The sequence below is a fragment of the Microchirus variegatus genome, assembly GCF_963457635.1.
Source record: "Microchirus variegatus genome assembly, chromosome: 4".
NCBI lineage: Eukaryota > Metazoa > Chordata > Actinopteri > Pleuronectiformes > Soleidae > Microchirus > Microchirus variegatus.
In genome coordinates, this window is record NC_139805.1 from 11437519 (window position 1) to 11453191 (window position 15673).

Here is a 15673-nt window from a genome sequence, read left to right on the forward strand (position 1 = left end):
GGAGAGGGAAGGTGCAGTGCAATGAGAGGAGAGACAAAGCAAAGTGCTGCATGGATGGTGAGGGATGGAGGGCAACAGCGATAAATGGGTCATTGCCACTAAACTCCAGCTTCAGAGTCTGACTCGTCATGTGACAGACTGGTATTGTGGTGCTGAGGCAGCTCTAAAACAATTGGCTGCTGTACTGTAAGTACTGATTTTTACTCACATAATTATAATAGAAGTATAAAATAACAAATTAAACTAAACACCTTTCCCTCTATTTTCATCATTACCAGCATTACTTTAGATTTATTTATTTTTTTTAAATAATATGTATGTAAATATATTATACCTTTATCATTTTATCAGTCCCGTAGAGAAAAATGTCTTCTCTGCATTTAACCCATCCTCTACTAGAAACCTTCTGAGAATTAGAAGCTGTCACTGAGCCATTTTTTGACCTGGTGGGGACTTAAACTGGCAACCTTCCTACAAGCCAAGTTCCATTTCCACTTGGTCATGGGCTGCCCAATTATAAATAAAATCTAATATCTATTAATTGCATATAATATGTAAATATGAATTCCAGATGAATAACTTAATGAAATGGCATAGTACCAAACTTTGTTGTTCCAAATATTCATTTTTGTCAATTAAAAACGTGATTCCTTTAAATAGAAATATGTCTAAATAGGAGTTTGCCCAATCGTTTTGCCCCTTAAATAATCAAATTCAAGCCTAAATTCCCTTCTTTGTTTCTGCTAAAGGCTCCAGTGTTTGGGGTATTATTTAGGTCTGTGTCCACAGACCTGCTCTCTCTACTGGGAGCATTTACCACCCCACACTCATCTGGCAGCTCCTCTGGTTCTCCTCTCAGCTGACAAGGACTGGCAGCATCTGTCTCACCCAATTACACCTGATGGGGTCTGACCCGGGTGGGCTGGGTTAACCGACTGCTGGCTGAACACTGTCTGACCTTTGTAACTCAGTCTGCCTCACCCGTATGCATGGAAACATATGGTGGCATTAAACAGGCATACATGAAGGATTTTTTGTTTAAAATCCATCATTAAATCTTGCTACATATATGCATATGCAATACATGTGGAGGGTTTCTAATTTTAGGGAAGCATGTATATGGCTTTTTTTCTTTAAGTAAAAATATATTTTCCATTAAAACACCAGAATCAGAATGAGAATACTTTTATTAATCCCACATGGGTAATTGGTTGTGTTAGAATTCTCATTAAGCATATCCATTGTTGTAGGTGGGAGTCAATTCCATCTAAAGTTTGAGAACAAGTCTTTTTTTCCCTGTTTTCTCAGCCAGAGTTTGAACGAGACACCCATTTCTCACTTGTGCCGCTGCCTGCACTGTCACTTGGTCATATACAACAACCTGTCAGTCTTTCTATTAGACCTTTAAGCCTTTTAAAGAAAATCAAAGAGCCATTAACAGTGATCTGACACCAGACAACTCGCAGTAATCCTTTCCTGAACTCTGACCCAAGAAGCCCTCACTCTCTCTCTCTCTCTCTTCCTCTGCCACTTTATGTGTTTCTTGCTCAACACCCAACACACACAATCATTCCTCACAGTCTGAAAAACACTTAAGAGATCAATGCTCTGAGAGTGATAATCTCCTCCTTGATAGAGAGCCAAAGACTTCCTTTAAGTCGGGAATATAGTGGCAGGGGACAGAGAGAGAGTGTGATAGGAATGGATAGAAAAAAAAATCAAAATAAAGGTGTAAAGACAAGTGTCTACCCTAAGCTGGGGTGACATCTATATCCCTGTCTTTATCGACAACTGACTTAACTAAGAGCTCTGCTGGCAGAGAGGAGGTGACTGAACATCCATTCACTGAAGGAGAGGTGGACGGCTTTTGAAGGTAGAAGGGAGAATTATTGGGAGGAAGTAAAACAATAATTAATGACAGGTGAAAACAGACTGAGCAACTTGTAGTAGGGGGTTCGAGAAATAGGTTGAGTGATCCCAATTGTTAGCAATACAACAATGTTTCCTGACAGGGGCATTGACACTGGATGAGTCTGGAACACATAATGTTCAACTCAACTCAACCCTAGCCCATACAGAGCAAAGTAAAAACACATAAGAAGCCATGGAGTAATAGTAGGCTTTTAAAGATGATTTAAAATGGCATCTTTGGTGTTTTGGGACTTCTAAAAGTAGCTGGTTAGCCGACCAAAGCGCTCCGGGTGCCAGGTGATGATGACAGCTGACTATGATAATTACACAAAATAGTATAGATCTGCATGTTTGCCGCTAAATAAGGTGAGGAAATATTGTAGTTATGGTAAATGTAAGAGGCGTCATCGTCAAACCTGTTCTGTTCTGGCACTCTGTGTTTCCGCAGCGGCATTAAAAGTTAATTGTGAGGAGAAGAATCATCAATATGGATGTAATTATTAGTGATTAGCATCAGTGTAAAACTCATAATGAAGCTAATAAAGAAGGGGAGTATTATATGTATATATATATATACATATATATAGCTCAGCGGTCAGTGTATCACTACGTTGATGTCTCATTTCACTACAATCCTTATTTGATTATGATTATAAGGCACAGGCAGCTGTTGAAACACACTCACAGATGCATGAGTACACACCTGCTTTCCCACTGCCAGACCCATTATGCAGGTTCCCTCAGGTAAAAGTATCTAAACCCTCTTGCAGCCAATTACACACACATACACACACACTGCACACACATCTCCATTCGACGGTGTATGATACTAATCAAATCACTTCTTAATCTCCTGGCTTTTCACTACTCCGTATCCCCTCAACACCCCCCCCCCCCATCACCTCCTCTACTTCCTCAAACACTGATCCCCTCTACCTTCTCTACGGCGTCCGTGTCAAGCTTCTTTTGCAAAAGACCGCCTGGCAATGCCAGAGAACAGGCAATGCCGGGGGCAATACATATCCCTCAGGTGAGCCTTTCATTATGGATGATGTTTCTGCCAAATTATTTAAACCCTGAGCCCCAACAACACCCTGCCCTGTAAAAAAAAAACCAAAAACCTACATACAGACACAAGCATGCACACGGATACACACACTCCCCAATGCATCCCTCTCTATTTCTACACCGTTCCACCAAACCGAACCAACACAAGCGTTAATCCTGCCTGATTGGGTCTGTGTGCGTTTGTGTGTGTATGTGCACTTTGGTTCATTAATCCTACTGTTTTTTTTTTAATTTATGGGAGCTAAAGAAAGAAAAATCACATTTGTGGATTAAAGATGGATGGACGCTAAAAAAACGTATGTATGCCACTGATGCTGTTGATACCACAGGGGGGTGACACGTTGAGTGGAGCTTCTGCAACGCCATTGGCTTTAGTAATGTAGAATGTTAACTTGAGTGTGTGTGTGTGTGAGTCCCTCAGAGGCCATTTGTTGCAGACTTGTTAGTAAAGAGACAGAGATGACAGTCTCCTGGCAATGTCTGACCTCGGCTAAGAGAGAGAGGAGATTTGGGAGTCGAGAGCACAGGCACACACAAATACACACACACACACACACATATATGCACGCATGTGCACACACACATACACAGAAGCACACACTCCTCTTCATCCCTTAACTCATTTGGCTACTTATCCCTCCACTCCCCCCCCCCCCCCCTTCCCAAATCCCACGCAGCCTCAGCTCTCTCGCTCACCTTTTCTGTCTCAAATGCTTTGTGATACCTGTCTCCCATCAACGCCTTCTCTTTTCCACTCAGCATTCTCCAATATCCCATTTTTTCTTTCTCCTCAGTCTTTTCATCTCTTCCCTTGTTTCCATCTCAGTTACTCAGTTCATGATTCTCAGTCTGTAATTACACATCCTGTAAATATGAGTAGTAAATCTGTTGTTCAGTGACCGCTCCTGTGGTTGGCTGTAGGTGACCCAGCCATGTGTAAAAGCCCTTCTCGTTTTTAGAAGAGAATCATACCTTCTCTAATTCGTCCTTACCAGATTGTCATTTCCTATACAAAAGCATTTCCTACTGCATAAAAATGAAAAAGATAGGGAAACTCACCCTGGCTGAAGAGGACCAGGAACTTGAGGCAGACAAACTCCCGCTGATCCAGCTGCAGGGAGCGCAATTTGGCCACCAGCTCCTGTGCGTGGCTCAACAGGTTGTTGAGGGTGGCTCCTGCCTGTGAAGCTATCACTGCATAGTCCACCTGGAATAAAAACAGGGAGGTTTTTTAGCCCAAACAGCCTTGGATCAGAGATACCACGAGAGGTTTTTTGACCAACCTAGATAGAGAATGCGTGTGGAAGACTTTCCTCGATTCATGGAAGGTTCCGTGTTCACATTTTCAGTGTTACATATTTTACTACACTCTCGGTCAGGAGCTTTGGCCTCAGAGGGCGAGACACTGGTAGATATGTAAAAACTGACAAGAGCTGGAGGCGGAAGATTTGTTTTACAGTTTAAATTTTGCGACAACGGGCTGAAGGCGTTTGGAAAGAGAATGGATAGATAGATAGATAGATAGATAGATAGATAGATAGATAGATAGATAGATAGATAGATAGATAGATAGATAGATAGATAGATAGATTCTTTTGTTCGGACCCATCCATTTAGCACACGCAGCCTCACTCACTCTCCTTTTTTCCAGGTGCACTTAATTTCTGCAGCCGCAGCACATTTGTCTAGGAGGCAAGTCCTTAGCTGCCACTCAGAATAAGCAGGACCATATTAAATTTTTATATTTATTGACAATTCATTACCATAATTGACTGCGTGAGGGTTTCCAGGGGAAGATAGATCTTGGCGTGCGCAGTTCCTGAAGCTCAGGGAGGAAGAGGGTCCCTGTGAGCTCCCATTTGCAATTAAAAGCAGCCTGGATTTGGAATTTATTTATGGCATAAATAGAAGGATTGGAGCCTGTTTTTCCACGAGTCAAAGTAAGGCGTGAACAATGCACCACGTTTCACGTTTCCATCTGCCCTCTTCTTCCCCTCCATCCATTTTCTTTTTGTCTGAATATACACTGCTCGACCTCTTTTACCTCAAATCCTTTGTCCCTCTCTGTTTTTCCGCATTCCACCTTCAGGACAGTTGGAGTTATGACTGGGTGAAAAGCAGACGTTGCCCCCACCCCTTCTGAGGTGTCAATCAATTTACATAAAATCAACTGTGCATGAAATAACTTGGTTGAAGGATTGGACTGTTGATAGTGATGCCTTGGGTTATTGCCTTCTAGCCCGAAGTAAAAAGAGAGAAGAAATAAATGCTATAATGTGACTTAGTGCATTATAGCAGACTTAGCACTAACCTTGGTGACTTATCTATCAATCAATCAGTCAATCAATCAATCTGGTAAGAGTAAATACATGAATAAACCCTCAAATACTTCAAATACAGTGTATTATCTGAGTTAAATATCGAGAGTTTGATGTCTACAGGAATTTTATATTGCAAGTAAATATGCCTTGTGCAGCTGTCAGAAGAATGTCTGTTTTTGCATTTTGTTATCATTTGAATGTCATGTATACCAGGAGCTTATGAAAATATATGAATTTTCAGAGTGGAAAAAAAAAAAAAATCCTGCGAGGCCTTGTTTAATCATTCAGCAGTTCAGTCTCTGTCATTTCATGTCTGCATGCATTTGTCAAGTTCCACTTTGGATTTGACAGGACAGAGAACAAAGCCCTTTTCTTCAGCCCAAAACTGAAAACAAAACATTCACGGTCATTTCTCTCGCTGATGAAATGCAGCAGCACAGAAAACAAAAGCCAGAACTTTAGAAAAAGGCAGAAATTTACAAGCAAGTAACATAAGGTCAAGACGGAGATCAAATGAGAGACTATAACAGTAAATCTGCTCGTACCATGTTGGGTTTTTTTTTTCTTTCTTCAAAGGTCAGTGTGAGTGCAGCATATGACTGACGATAGCAACGACGCAATATGGTACACAGCAGAAAGAAAGAGAGAAAAGCTGTCGAAACTATGCATCTGGACACATCTCTGTCACTCTGTTTTTTTATTTTTACAGGAGAAGTTAAAATATCACCCACTGATACAAGCGATCTAAATTTAATGAATTAATTATATGAAACAAAAATTAAAAATACATTGCCTAAAGCTCAGATAGATGTGATTTTACAGCCTCATTTTTACACAACCCTGACAAATCATACATTGTTGGAAAAAAACAAAAGAATATAGACTAATATGATAAGAACACCATTTATTATTCGCACAATGCAGTGAGTGTGTGTGTGAGTGCATGTGTGAGTGCATGCAACATTTGCTTGCTTTGGGTGATGCTGCTACTGTGGTCTAAATATCCCTGGTGTTATCACTGTGCTGTCACCCCTGGCCAGGCAGAGAATAATAAGAGATAATGAACTGTTTCAAAGCCTCTCTCTCTCTCTCTCTCTCTCTCTCTCTCTCTCTCTCTCTCTCTCTCTCTCTCTCTCTCTCTCTCTCTCTCTCTCTCTCTCTCACACTGGCCCCCAACACCAGCTGTTCATTAACCAAAGTATGCAAACGAAACCGCCGCCCTGTACCTCCCCTGACTATCAGCCCCTCCTCCTCTTCGCTGCTCTTATATCTTATATCTCCTCATCGGCGCATCTTCTCCTCCACATTTCCACTCCTTCTTTCTCTCGCCTTTTTTTTTTCATTGGTTTCTTTCTGCCATGTTGTCCCACTCTTCTTCTTCTTCTTCTTCTTCTCACTCTCTCCATCATTTCCCCCCTCTGTGTATCACCTGTTACCTTGCATCTCTTTTTCTCACCCCTCGCTCATCCCTTTTCTTTGATCCATATTAATCTATATTGGCTCAAAAACCCTAAGTTCATATTGGCTTACCGCCACAATACTACTTTTACTTTACTTTACCAAAAGTTGGAAAACTTCTCACCTAGCACAGAAATCTACCCTGACCCGATCTCTCAAAGTTAAAAAATAATTCAAGCAGTGCACATGCCTTGCGCAAATATTTAATCCAGTATCCACAGTTGTAATGCATTTTGTTGAAGTACAATGTTTTGGAGAGCCAGCCACTCAATAATTTATGGTTTCTCTCACTGACAGCTACGCCACAGGTCGTATTCACGATGTGCACTTTATTCTCACCTGTAAGTAGACGTTACATCTCTCTTTATTTTTAGCTGAATTTTCTTGTCTGTGTGTGTGTGAAAGATTATGAGAATCACTGGCTGCTGAAGGAGTCTTTGTTGTCTGCTCTGGGTGTGTGTGTGTGTGTGATTCATGAGTGTGTGTGAAGCAAAAACAGAAGACGGAATCACAGCTGATAGATTAAGAATTTGAGCCATTTGGGCCTCAGGCATCGGCTCCCACCAAACACTATATATATATATTTTTTTATCTGCCTACCTCCTCACAATGCTGCATCCTGCACTACTGAGTGCTTTGCCTTCACAGCTGGAGTCTTCCTGCTAAGAAGAACATGCTAAATTGATTTTGCTGGTGACATTAGTTTATATCTATAACCATAATCTATTTTTAATGAAGCAGTGACTCCTGTGTGGCGGGTGATCAATAATGCTTTAAAAGGAAATGTTGACACATTGCATTAGTTTTCCCTCTAAGGAGCGACTGATGCATGGTTGGAGGGGTTTTGGAGGTAAAAAAAAGAAAAGGAAAAAACAGAGAAGCTATGGTGTAGCTCCATGTAGCTTAGGTTTAATTTCAGCAACTCACCTGCTGGCCTGTGACCAATAGGATGGAGCCCTCCTTGGCGTGCACCACCTGCCGGAAAACGTGGTCCAGGATGAGGAGTTCACTCCAGCAGTTCTGCAGCAGCTTCATCTGGTCATCCACCTGGTCACAAATACACAAATATTAGATCTGCTTATATTTACAGAGATTGTACATCCATAGTGATATTTAATCCTGTGACACTGAATCTACCAACCATAGTCATATTATGTACTGTCATCACTTTATGAGCGCTCTAACAAAGCCCTTGGTTTTTGTTATATATTGATTTATCACCACTGCTCTCTTCTGCTGTTGATTAACCATCACCTGCTTGTCTGTTTGGATGTGGAAGTCCCACAGGATCTTAGCTTTGTCATTGTCAACTACCTTTGTAGATGACTTCCCTCTTGACCCTGAGACCTCAAATCCATACTTGGTGCAGATGTTCCTCTACACTATTCCAGCCACTTGGCTGTGGCGTCCTGGGTATCTGATTACCGGCAGGGCATACGTATTAATGGCTTGGTCCGACTTTTATTTGGTGTAGGAATTAGGCTGTGCCGGATCTCCTTGCAGGCTCTTAATGGTTCCTATTTTTCAGTTTGTAGCTGTATTGCACATCCACTATGTTGCCTTCAGGTAGTTCCACCTGTTGTGATCGTACCTGTCCTTGCACTGATTGTAAATGGCAAACTAATCTATGAGTACTTAATGGAAACTGTTGATTAATATTGGCATTAACATCTCAAATCTCTTTAAATTTACAATAGAGAATATTGATTTTTTTTTTTTGTTCAATGCTGGTCACAGAAATATATCCTTAACAGCTGCAGCTTTAGAAATTAAATATTAAACAAATAAATCAAATAAATTATGATTCTATCTTGTTAATATATATACTGCACCCATTTAAAAACCTTTACGCCAACAAAGGATAAAGTGTGTATTCTTAGTTGTGTGTCACAGGTCAATCACATATCATGGGCCCTAAAGCTCAAATGTCCCCTGAACACATCTTAAAGGTTTCTCATGTGAACCTCTCCACACTCAGTTAAGCACTTTGCTACGTGCCTGATCTAACAATGTTGTCGGCTACTGTTTGTTTGCCCATTGCCAGCCGTTTCTGAGTGATTCCATAGATGATAATGATTAAGTAGCCACTCATTTCGCCTCCTGAATACCAGGTGCTGGCTCCCAGGCATCTGCCAGGTGAGCTTGGGAAGCTGTCACAGGTGAAACGTGGGGTTTGTGCAAAGAAGAAAAACAACCCCCTCTATTGTAATTGCTACTTTCTTCCCATGCCTGTCTGTGTTAATCATTACACCACACAGCCAAATTCACAGACAAAAAAGCCACATAGAGAAGGAAGGAATGAGGAAAATGTATGAGAGCTTCTTTCTCCTCCCTTTTTTTTTCTATCAACAAACATTGTGCTCTTTGTGGTATCTTTGGGAATAATGTGTCTTTCTAGGCACACTGCTGTTTTGTGGTGATTGTGAGTTACTTTGTTGCTTTGAGTGTGTGAGAACGGACTGCCATGGCCATCGATAATGTCAACCGCAACTTGTAGGCTGAAGAATGCGGATCGATGTTATAACTTTGTGACACACAGGCAGGTGCAGTGTGCGAATGCTGAAAGGAATTTCTTTTTCTGCTGTCTGGAAGTTGTACAGAGATCCATTTGTTGAAATATGCAGTGACCTTAGGTACTAATCTGATGTCAACAACTGCAGCTTTGCCAGCAAGTATCAAACAAGCAAGTCACAGAAGTACTTGTTGCAACCAAGTCTGTTGCTTGTTGAGGATTGTTTTGACTGGTGACGCTACAAACAGTGTCTTGTTTACCTTTCATGCAGTCATAACAATATGGTATAACATTGACCTGACAAAAAGCTGAATCAGACACACACTGGTGGAGGGCATAAACGCTTGCCGTACTGCCGTACATATTTGCTTTTCTGCCGAAAAAGCGGTGCTTCATATCTAATATGGATGGCTACCCTGTCATCACACCTCTCCCAAAGTATACCAAAGAAAATGTATGCTGAGTTTATTCAGCAGCAAATCTCAGAGGCAATCTTTCATCTCTCATTTCTCTTCCATCGGGGAAAACAATGACAAAATACAACAAAGCTTTGCTATCCTTTCCCAAAATTCACAGTTCATATTGGCTTACCGCCACAATACTACTTTTACTTTACTTTACCAAAAGTTGGAAAACTTCTCACCCTCTGTTTGTCACAGCCTCTGTTTGTCTCGCTCCTTGTCCTTCCTATACATCTCTATTTTTTTTTTTGGTGTCAAACTAGAGACGTTTCAAGCGCACGACAGAATAAAAATTCAAATGCCTTCATTAAAACCAAGGAAGGTGGTGAAACGAGCGAGTTGAATGTGCTGTCCTCCTCTCTTCACCCCTCCATCTAAAGACCCTGGATGTGCATGTAAGCGTGGAGTTGTGTGTGTCTTTGGGGTGAATGGGAACATGTAAGGCCCAAGCTCTTCAAAGGACCCCCCCGCCCTGCGCATGTCAGTGGCGGTGGCAAGTGTCGGGGTCCTCATCAAAGGGCTGTCCTCACTCTGCCTGCTTGGAAGCTCCTCTCTGACAAGAGAACCAGGTCATCAAAGTGGGGCGGTTCAGAGAACGTGACGGAGAATAATAGCAGCCCAGATGAGGGCAGAGGACACCCGCCTGGAAGAGGGGGACCGGTGACAGACAGACAGGCATGAGGGAGAGCTCGGGGCTGGGGTTCAGTTCACTGACCTTTTAAGTGCCAGTGACATGAGCGGTTTCCCTGACAAGCTCTTCCTTTGCTCTGTCAAATGAGCAACGCTCACTTGGCCTGATCCTACAAGATCCTGCTGCCTGCTCACTCAGATAATCTGAACTTTGTGACTGGGAGCTGGTGAGTGATTCATGTGTTTTCACAAAGGCAAGTCCTTAGCACAGACTCATTCAGTCAGTGAAACACTGACTAACTCCAAGTGGCTGATTTATCAGAATACGACACTACAAAGTTCAAATAAGCAGTGAGTTGAACTCCACACGAGCAATAAATTATCTATTTAGCCTTTTTTTTTATTCTTATCTCACTAAAGCATCATAAAAAATTAAGATAACACTGACAGATTCACGTTTACTGTTTCCAGCAAAGCCCGACCACAATATTGTGTTGCTGTATTTACACTTCCTTCCAGTAGATATATATGTGAATTAAGACATAGTAAATATAAAAAATTTACGTCAATAAAAATGTAGGCGCTTGCTTCTAATGTTCATGCTCATGCAGACAGAGACCAGAGTTTCAAACTGGCTTCAACATTCACATTTACGGCTTCTTTTATAGGTGTGATCTGTTTAATATTTTAATATCATTACCTGAGTTTGGCAAAAAAAAAAAAAGTGAGAGGAGGAACTTCTACAGGCAGCAGCTCGGAATGAAAAATACATATCCTCCAAGAAACCAATTTAACACCTTTATGATCGCTCAGGCGAGTGGGATCAATGCCTGGATCAATCGCTTAGCCCATAGCTTTTGTTCAAAACCACTGGCTGAGATTAATAGGATTTTCCAGAGAGAGAGAGAGAGAGTTAGAAAAAGAAAGAGAGCACGGGTGAAAGTGGGGAAATGAAAGTGTCAGAGAGGGAATGAGAGAATGAGAAAAGACTTGGGGGAAATTGAGAAAAATAAAACATAGTGATTAAGAGCAGATATTCCAAATGTAAATTAATTGGAAATGGAGCATTCAGACGCTCCCTAACAAAAGTAATGTTTATTCATAGGCCCCCGCTAAGAGGAGAGCAATTATCATGGTGTGTTGAGTCAAAACAGGCCAATGTAGTACAATCTTTACCCCTTTCTTGTGGCCGGGTTTTGGTCTAGTGCCACAAGCATTGTTAGGCTTGGTACCGTACGGCGGGCTTTAACAAGAGTACACAGCTGGATCTGATTTTAATAAGTAGTTCCATTTTTGATGTGGCCTAATGAACAGATTAATGGAATCTCCTTCTGTGGAGACTTAATGAATGGAAAGAATCACGTTTTTTTTTTTAACATGGGGGAGAACAGACACTCACGCAGACGATGAGTTTATCTGCCTCAAACGATTTGTACATAAACAATAGCTGTGCTTCTGTCTCTCCGTTTCTCTCTGCTGGACAAGAATCAATGCTGTCTGGGAGTACTACAGGTGAGGTTTGAAGCTGACATCAATGCTTGTGCGTCTCTAGCAGCCATCCTTTGGTGCAGTCCTGTCTTGGCATCTGTTCGCCTTGAGCCAAACAGGCCCTGTATTCACCTGGGAACAGGCATTAATTCACCTAGAACAGCTCCCGTTGTTCTCACAGTGTTGCAAACAATTAATTATGTTGTGCTTGTACATAGTGAAGCTCATTTTCCAGTTCGGTTTGGCAATTTAATTAAAAAGAGACTCACTGCGGGGTTCCATTTACCAAGAATAGGATTGGGTTCAACTAATCGGGCATCAGTATTTCTCTAATCATGCAGTGCTTGAGAATTATTTTTCCTGTAAAAGCACACGTAACCACGTCGACCAATATTTTTCTATTCATGTCTTTGTCAGCTATTTTCTTGTCCTAATATCAAATTGAAAAGGATGTTAATGTTACTGAGTATCATCATGAAGCCAGTTACTAGTTTTAGGCCAGATAAAGTCGCAAATGCTTACTGTACATAGCCACAAATCATGTTTTGGCAGCCACAGCTTTCAAAAGCCTCAAATAGAGTTGCATCAATCACGGAAAAAATGACAGAGTGAGTGGCAAAATCCCTAGGATGTTCCAGCTATGTGACCTGGTGTGTGGGGAGGAGCTGTGAGCTTTGGGTGTCCATGTTTCTGTACCGCACACTACAGAAAGTGGATAAGAATTAAAAAAAAGAGAAATACATCTCCACCTTCCAGACTCAATCTTCCTCCAAACCAGCTCTTGTTTATCTTGGTGTACAGTGTATTTGGGTCTCAATCCTAAGTTTGGCAGGGTGATAAGAATGCTGGGAAAATTAGCAGGTGGTGCTGCTCGTTGTGAGGGGGAAGAGCTGCTTGCTAGAAGGGAGGAATGGTAATATGCTGCACAACTAGCTTCAGTAAAACTACATTTTGTCAGCCAGGAGACAAGGGAAGACAATAAATGCCATTGATCTAGCTGCTAGCTGCAAGTGCTATCAGTGGTTAGGGCTGACAAACAAAGAAATGACCAAAACACAATGACACAGTGGTGAAAGTGCTGTACTATTAATTTAGTCAAATTAAAACTGGTAATCCCATTTACAGTAATTAAACTCTCACTTCTATGAGGTATTTAATGCAATGTCTTTAACTCGGCATTCTCATCAAGATCAGACTGACATTGGAAAAGTCAACTATAAACTGGTCTGACTGATCTCTTGTTGAAAGATGCATGTTGTTCACAGTCCAACGTGGACCCATTTTTGTTTCTGCCACGAGGAAACTTCAAATCAAACCGTTCATAACACACATTAATACAAACATCACTTGTGAAGAAAGAAAATAAGTTCGACACCGCCGCCTCTCATCTGCCCCACGAATGTAAGCTATGTATCTACGTACTTATGTGATATGTATATCATGGCGTGCATGTTCATCAACATTTCATACTGACACCTGTTTGTTGGTTGCATGTATCTCTAATCCAACATATCAGGTAGTGGAGAATGCCGGTGGAATTTAGCTCCAACTGAGCACACAGAAACTCTAGACTCTTATTATGTCCCAAAACAGCCATAGAGATGCCACAAGCCATCTGTGCACTCAGGAAATATCACCATTGTCACAGGAGAGTCCTGTGTCTGAAGAAAAGTGCACTGCACTGACTTCAAGAAGTTTTTCCTTTGTCTGAATGAATTTAATTTATCGAAACTATTGAGCACAATAATTATACCAGAGTATATAACAATGCCTATTCATTCAGGTCATTGTAGGAAGAAAAAAAACATGTGGTCTTTCTTTGATGTTGGACATTGAAAGAGAAATATAAGACGGTGGAGATTATACAATTGACACAAAGACACACTGCTGAGCTCAGGCAGGAACACATGTGTCAGTGCAGCAGAAAGGCTGTGGGTCAGGATAATGAGTGCAACTTGAAACTAAAACAAGGACTTAAAAACTGGAACACCAGGACAATTGTAACAATTCCACAAACTTTTTTTACGGATATGACAGATATGTGAAACTTTTATTTCCACTTGAATGTTTCCCTCCTGGCTGTTTTTGGGGTTGCCCCAGTGAATAAGCCATATGTGTCTGCCATATTACCTATTCCCTTTCAGGTGTGAGGTACATGATTTACACATTTTTTTTATTATTATTATTTTAGTTATTTGTGTCTGACTGGTGTTTCTTGTATGCCGTAGGAACTTTCTGTCAGGTATATTTTACGTTCTATTTTAGCCCTTTCTGCTGTGATCAGCCATGGCAGCTGATGGCTACCTGTCTCTGACGGGTGATTTTTGTTTGTTTTATGCACCTTCTGTCAGAAATGGAATGAAACACAACGTAGAGTGTGTGACCCTACTGGTTACCTGGAACCATATCATTCCCTATGGGACATGCGGGAAGAAAGTAGGATATAAACAAAACTAAAGGCCGGCCTTTAGTGTTTTTCCAGTGACAAAGACATTATAGCAACATAAGATCAGAGTTTAGGGTTTAGTTAAGGATGAGGTCAGTGAGTGAATGAATGCTCTATATTTGTATTATAAAAAAAAAAGCATATCAGTATCTAAGTGTGTGTGCCCAGTGTGTGATTGATGCTGCAGGTGCAGTGAGATTGATTGGTTTCCACAGTGACTGCTTTGACAGACTGCGGAGGCTGAACATTGATCCCGAGAACACTCTGCATTTGATCGGGAACGTTCACTCCCTCTCCACATCTTTTACGTCTTCTCATCTGTGTACAAACCGATGACATTCACTTTCTTGTCCGTGCAGGTTTGTGGTGGAAAGGGAAAACAACAAAAACCTTATGCGTGTCTGTGACCTTCTGTCCTTTTGTCCAGAGCTTTTTGAGATGTGAGGAAAGAAGTCTGGCCTAATAACGTCTGCCGTTTCTGCCTCAAGCCACCAGTGACATAAAACCACAGCATAAACAGGAAGTGCAACAGCTGCCCATTCTAGCAAACCAATCTAAGAGGTGTTTTTTGCCTTATTCATTTAAATCATAAATAAATAACAAAGATCTGGGATCATCTGACACTGGTAGAAATAATGGATCACTGCATCTAAGGTTGATTTTTCAGCCCAAGTCAACATGAGCGCACTCCAACAAATGTGCACACACATTATTTGTGGCATGACATTCATGAGGCAGGAATAACAAAGTATCTCTGTGAGTCTGTGTTTCAGCTGGAGAAATGTCTTGTTTTCTCAAGGTCAATGATGATAGCAACAAGCTCTCTTTGTCTGATATCAGCGCGGGGATTTCAGGATGAAACCAAACTTTCCTATTCTGTGTTTATTTCATGCATAAGCATACGAATGACAACAAAATCAATAAGGCAATAGAACCCACCAGTGAGAGGCAAGACATGAATTTAAATGGATGTCTTTTAATGCAGGCGATGTTTGTTGTTGTTGTTATCCGCTACGACATGTCTGTGTATGAGATGTGCACAAACTTTATGGGTAACGTGTGCCAGATTTTCGACATACAATGGCAACTTCACCCATGTGATGCTGCAATGTAAGGCACTGAATTAAAGAGAATGCCAGGAAGAAATAAGCTTATGAGAAAGAAACATATGTACAGTTGTGTGAAGAACGTTAATCCACTGGTGCATGGCTTAAATGATTTATTATTTTGTTTGATAAATTATTGTTTTCAAGATACCGCTTCTACTACTACTACCCCGCCACACACACACAAACACTCTCTCTCTCCCGCTCTCACCGACATGAAATCTCAGGGCTTAGAGCTAAGAAGCTATCAACTAATTATCAAAAACACAGAG

General features: G+C 41.2%; 1 protein-coding gene across 1 annotated transcript in view; it reads right to left on the reverse strand.

Annotated features, from left to right (window-relative positions):
• The window catches only part of nr5a2 (nuclear receptor subfamily 5, group A, member 2), a gene marked incomplete at its 3' end in the record, with an annotated part of 58332 nt that overhangs the window by 15666 nt on the left and 26993 nt on the right, over nucleotides 1–15673 (reverse strand). Inside the window, exons 5-6 of the mRNA XM_083888639.1 lie at nucleotides 7686–7805; nucleotides 4039–4186 (exon numbers count right to left, since the gene is read on the reverse strand). Coding sequence (XP_083744765.1) covers nucleotides 4039–4186; nucleotides 7686–7805 — 268 coding nt within the window. The remainder of the gene's footprint in view (nucleotides 1–4038; nucleotides 4187–7685; nucleotides 7806–15673) is intronic.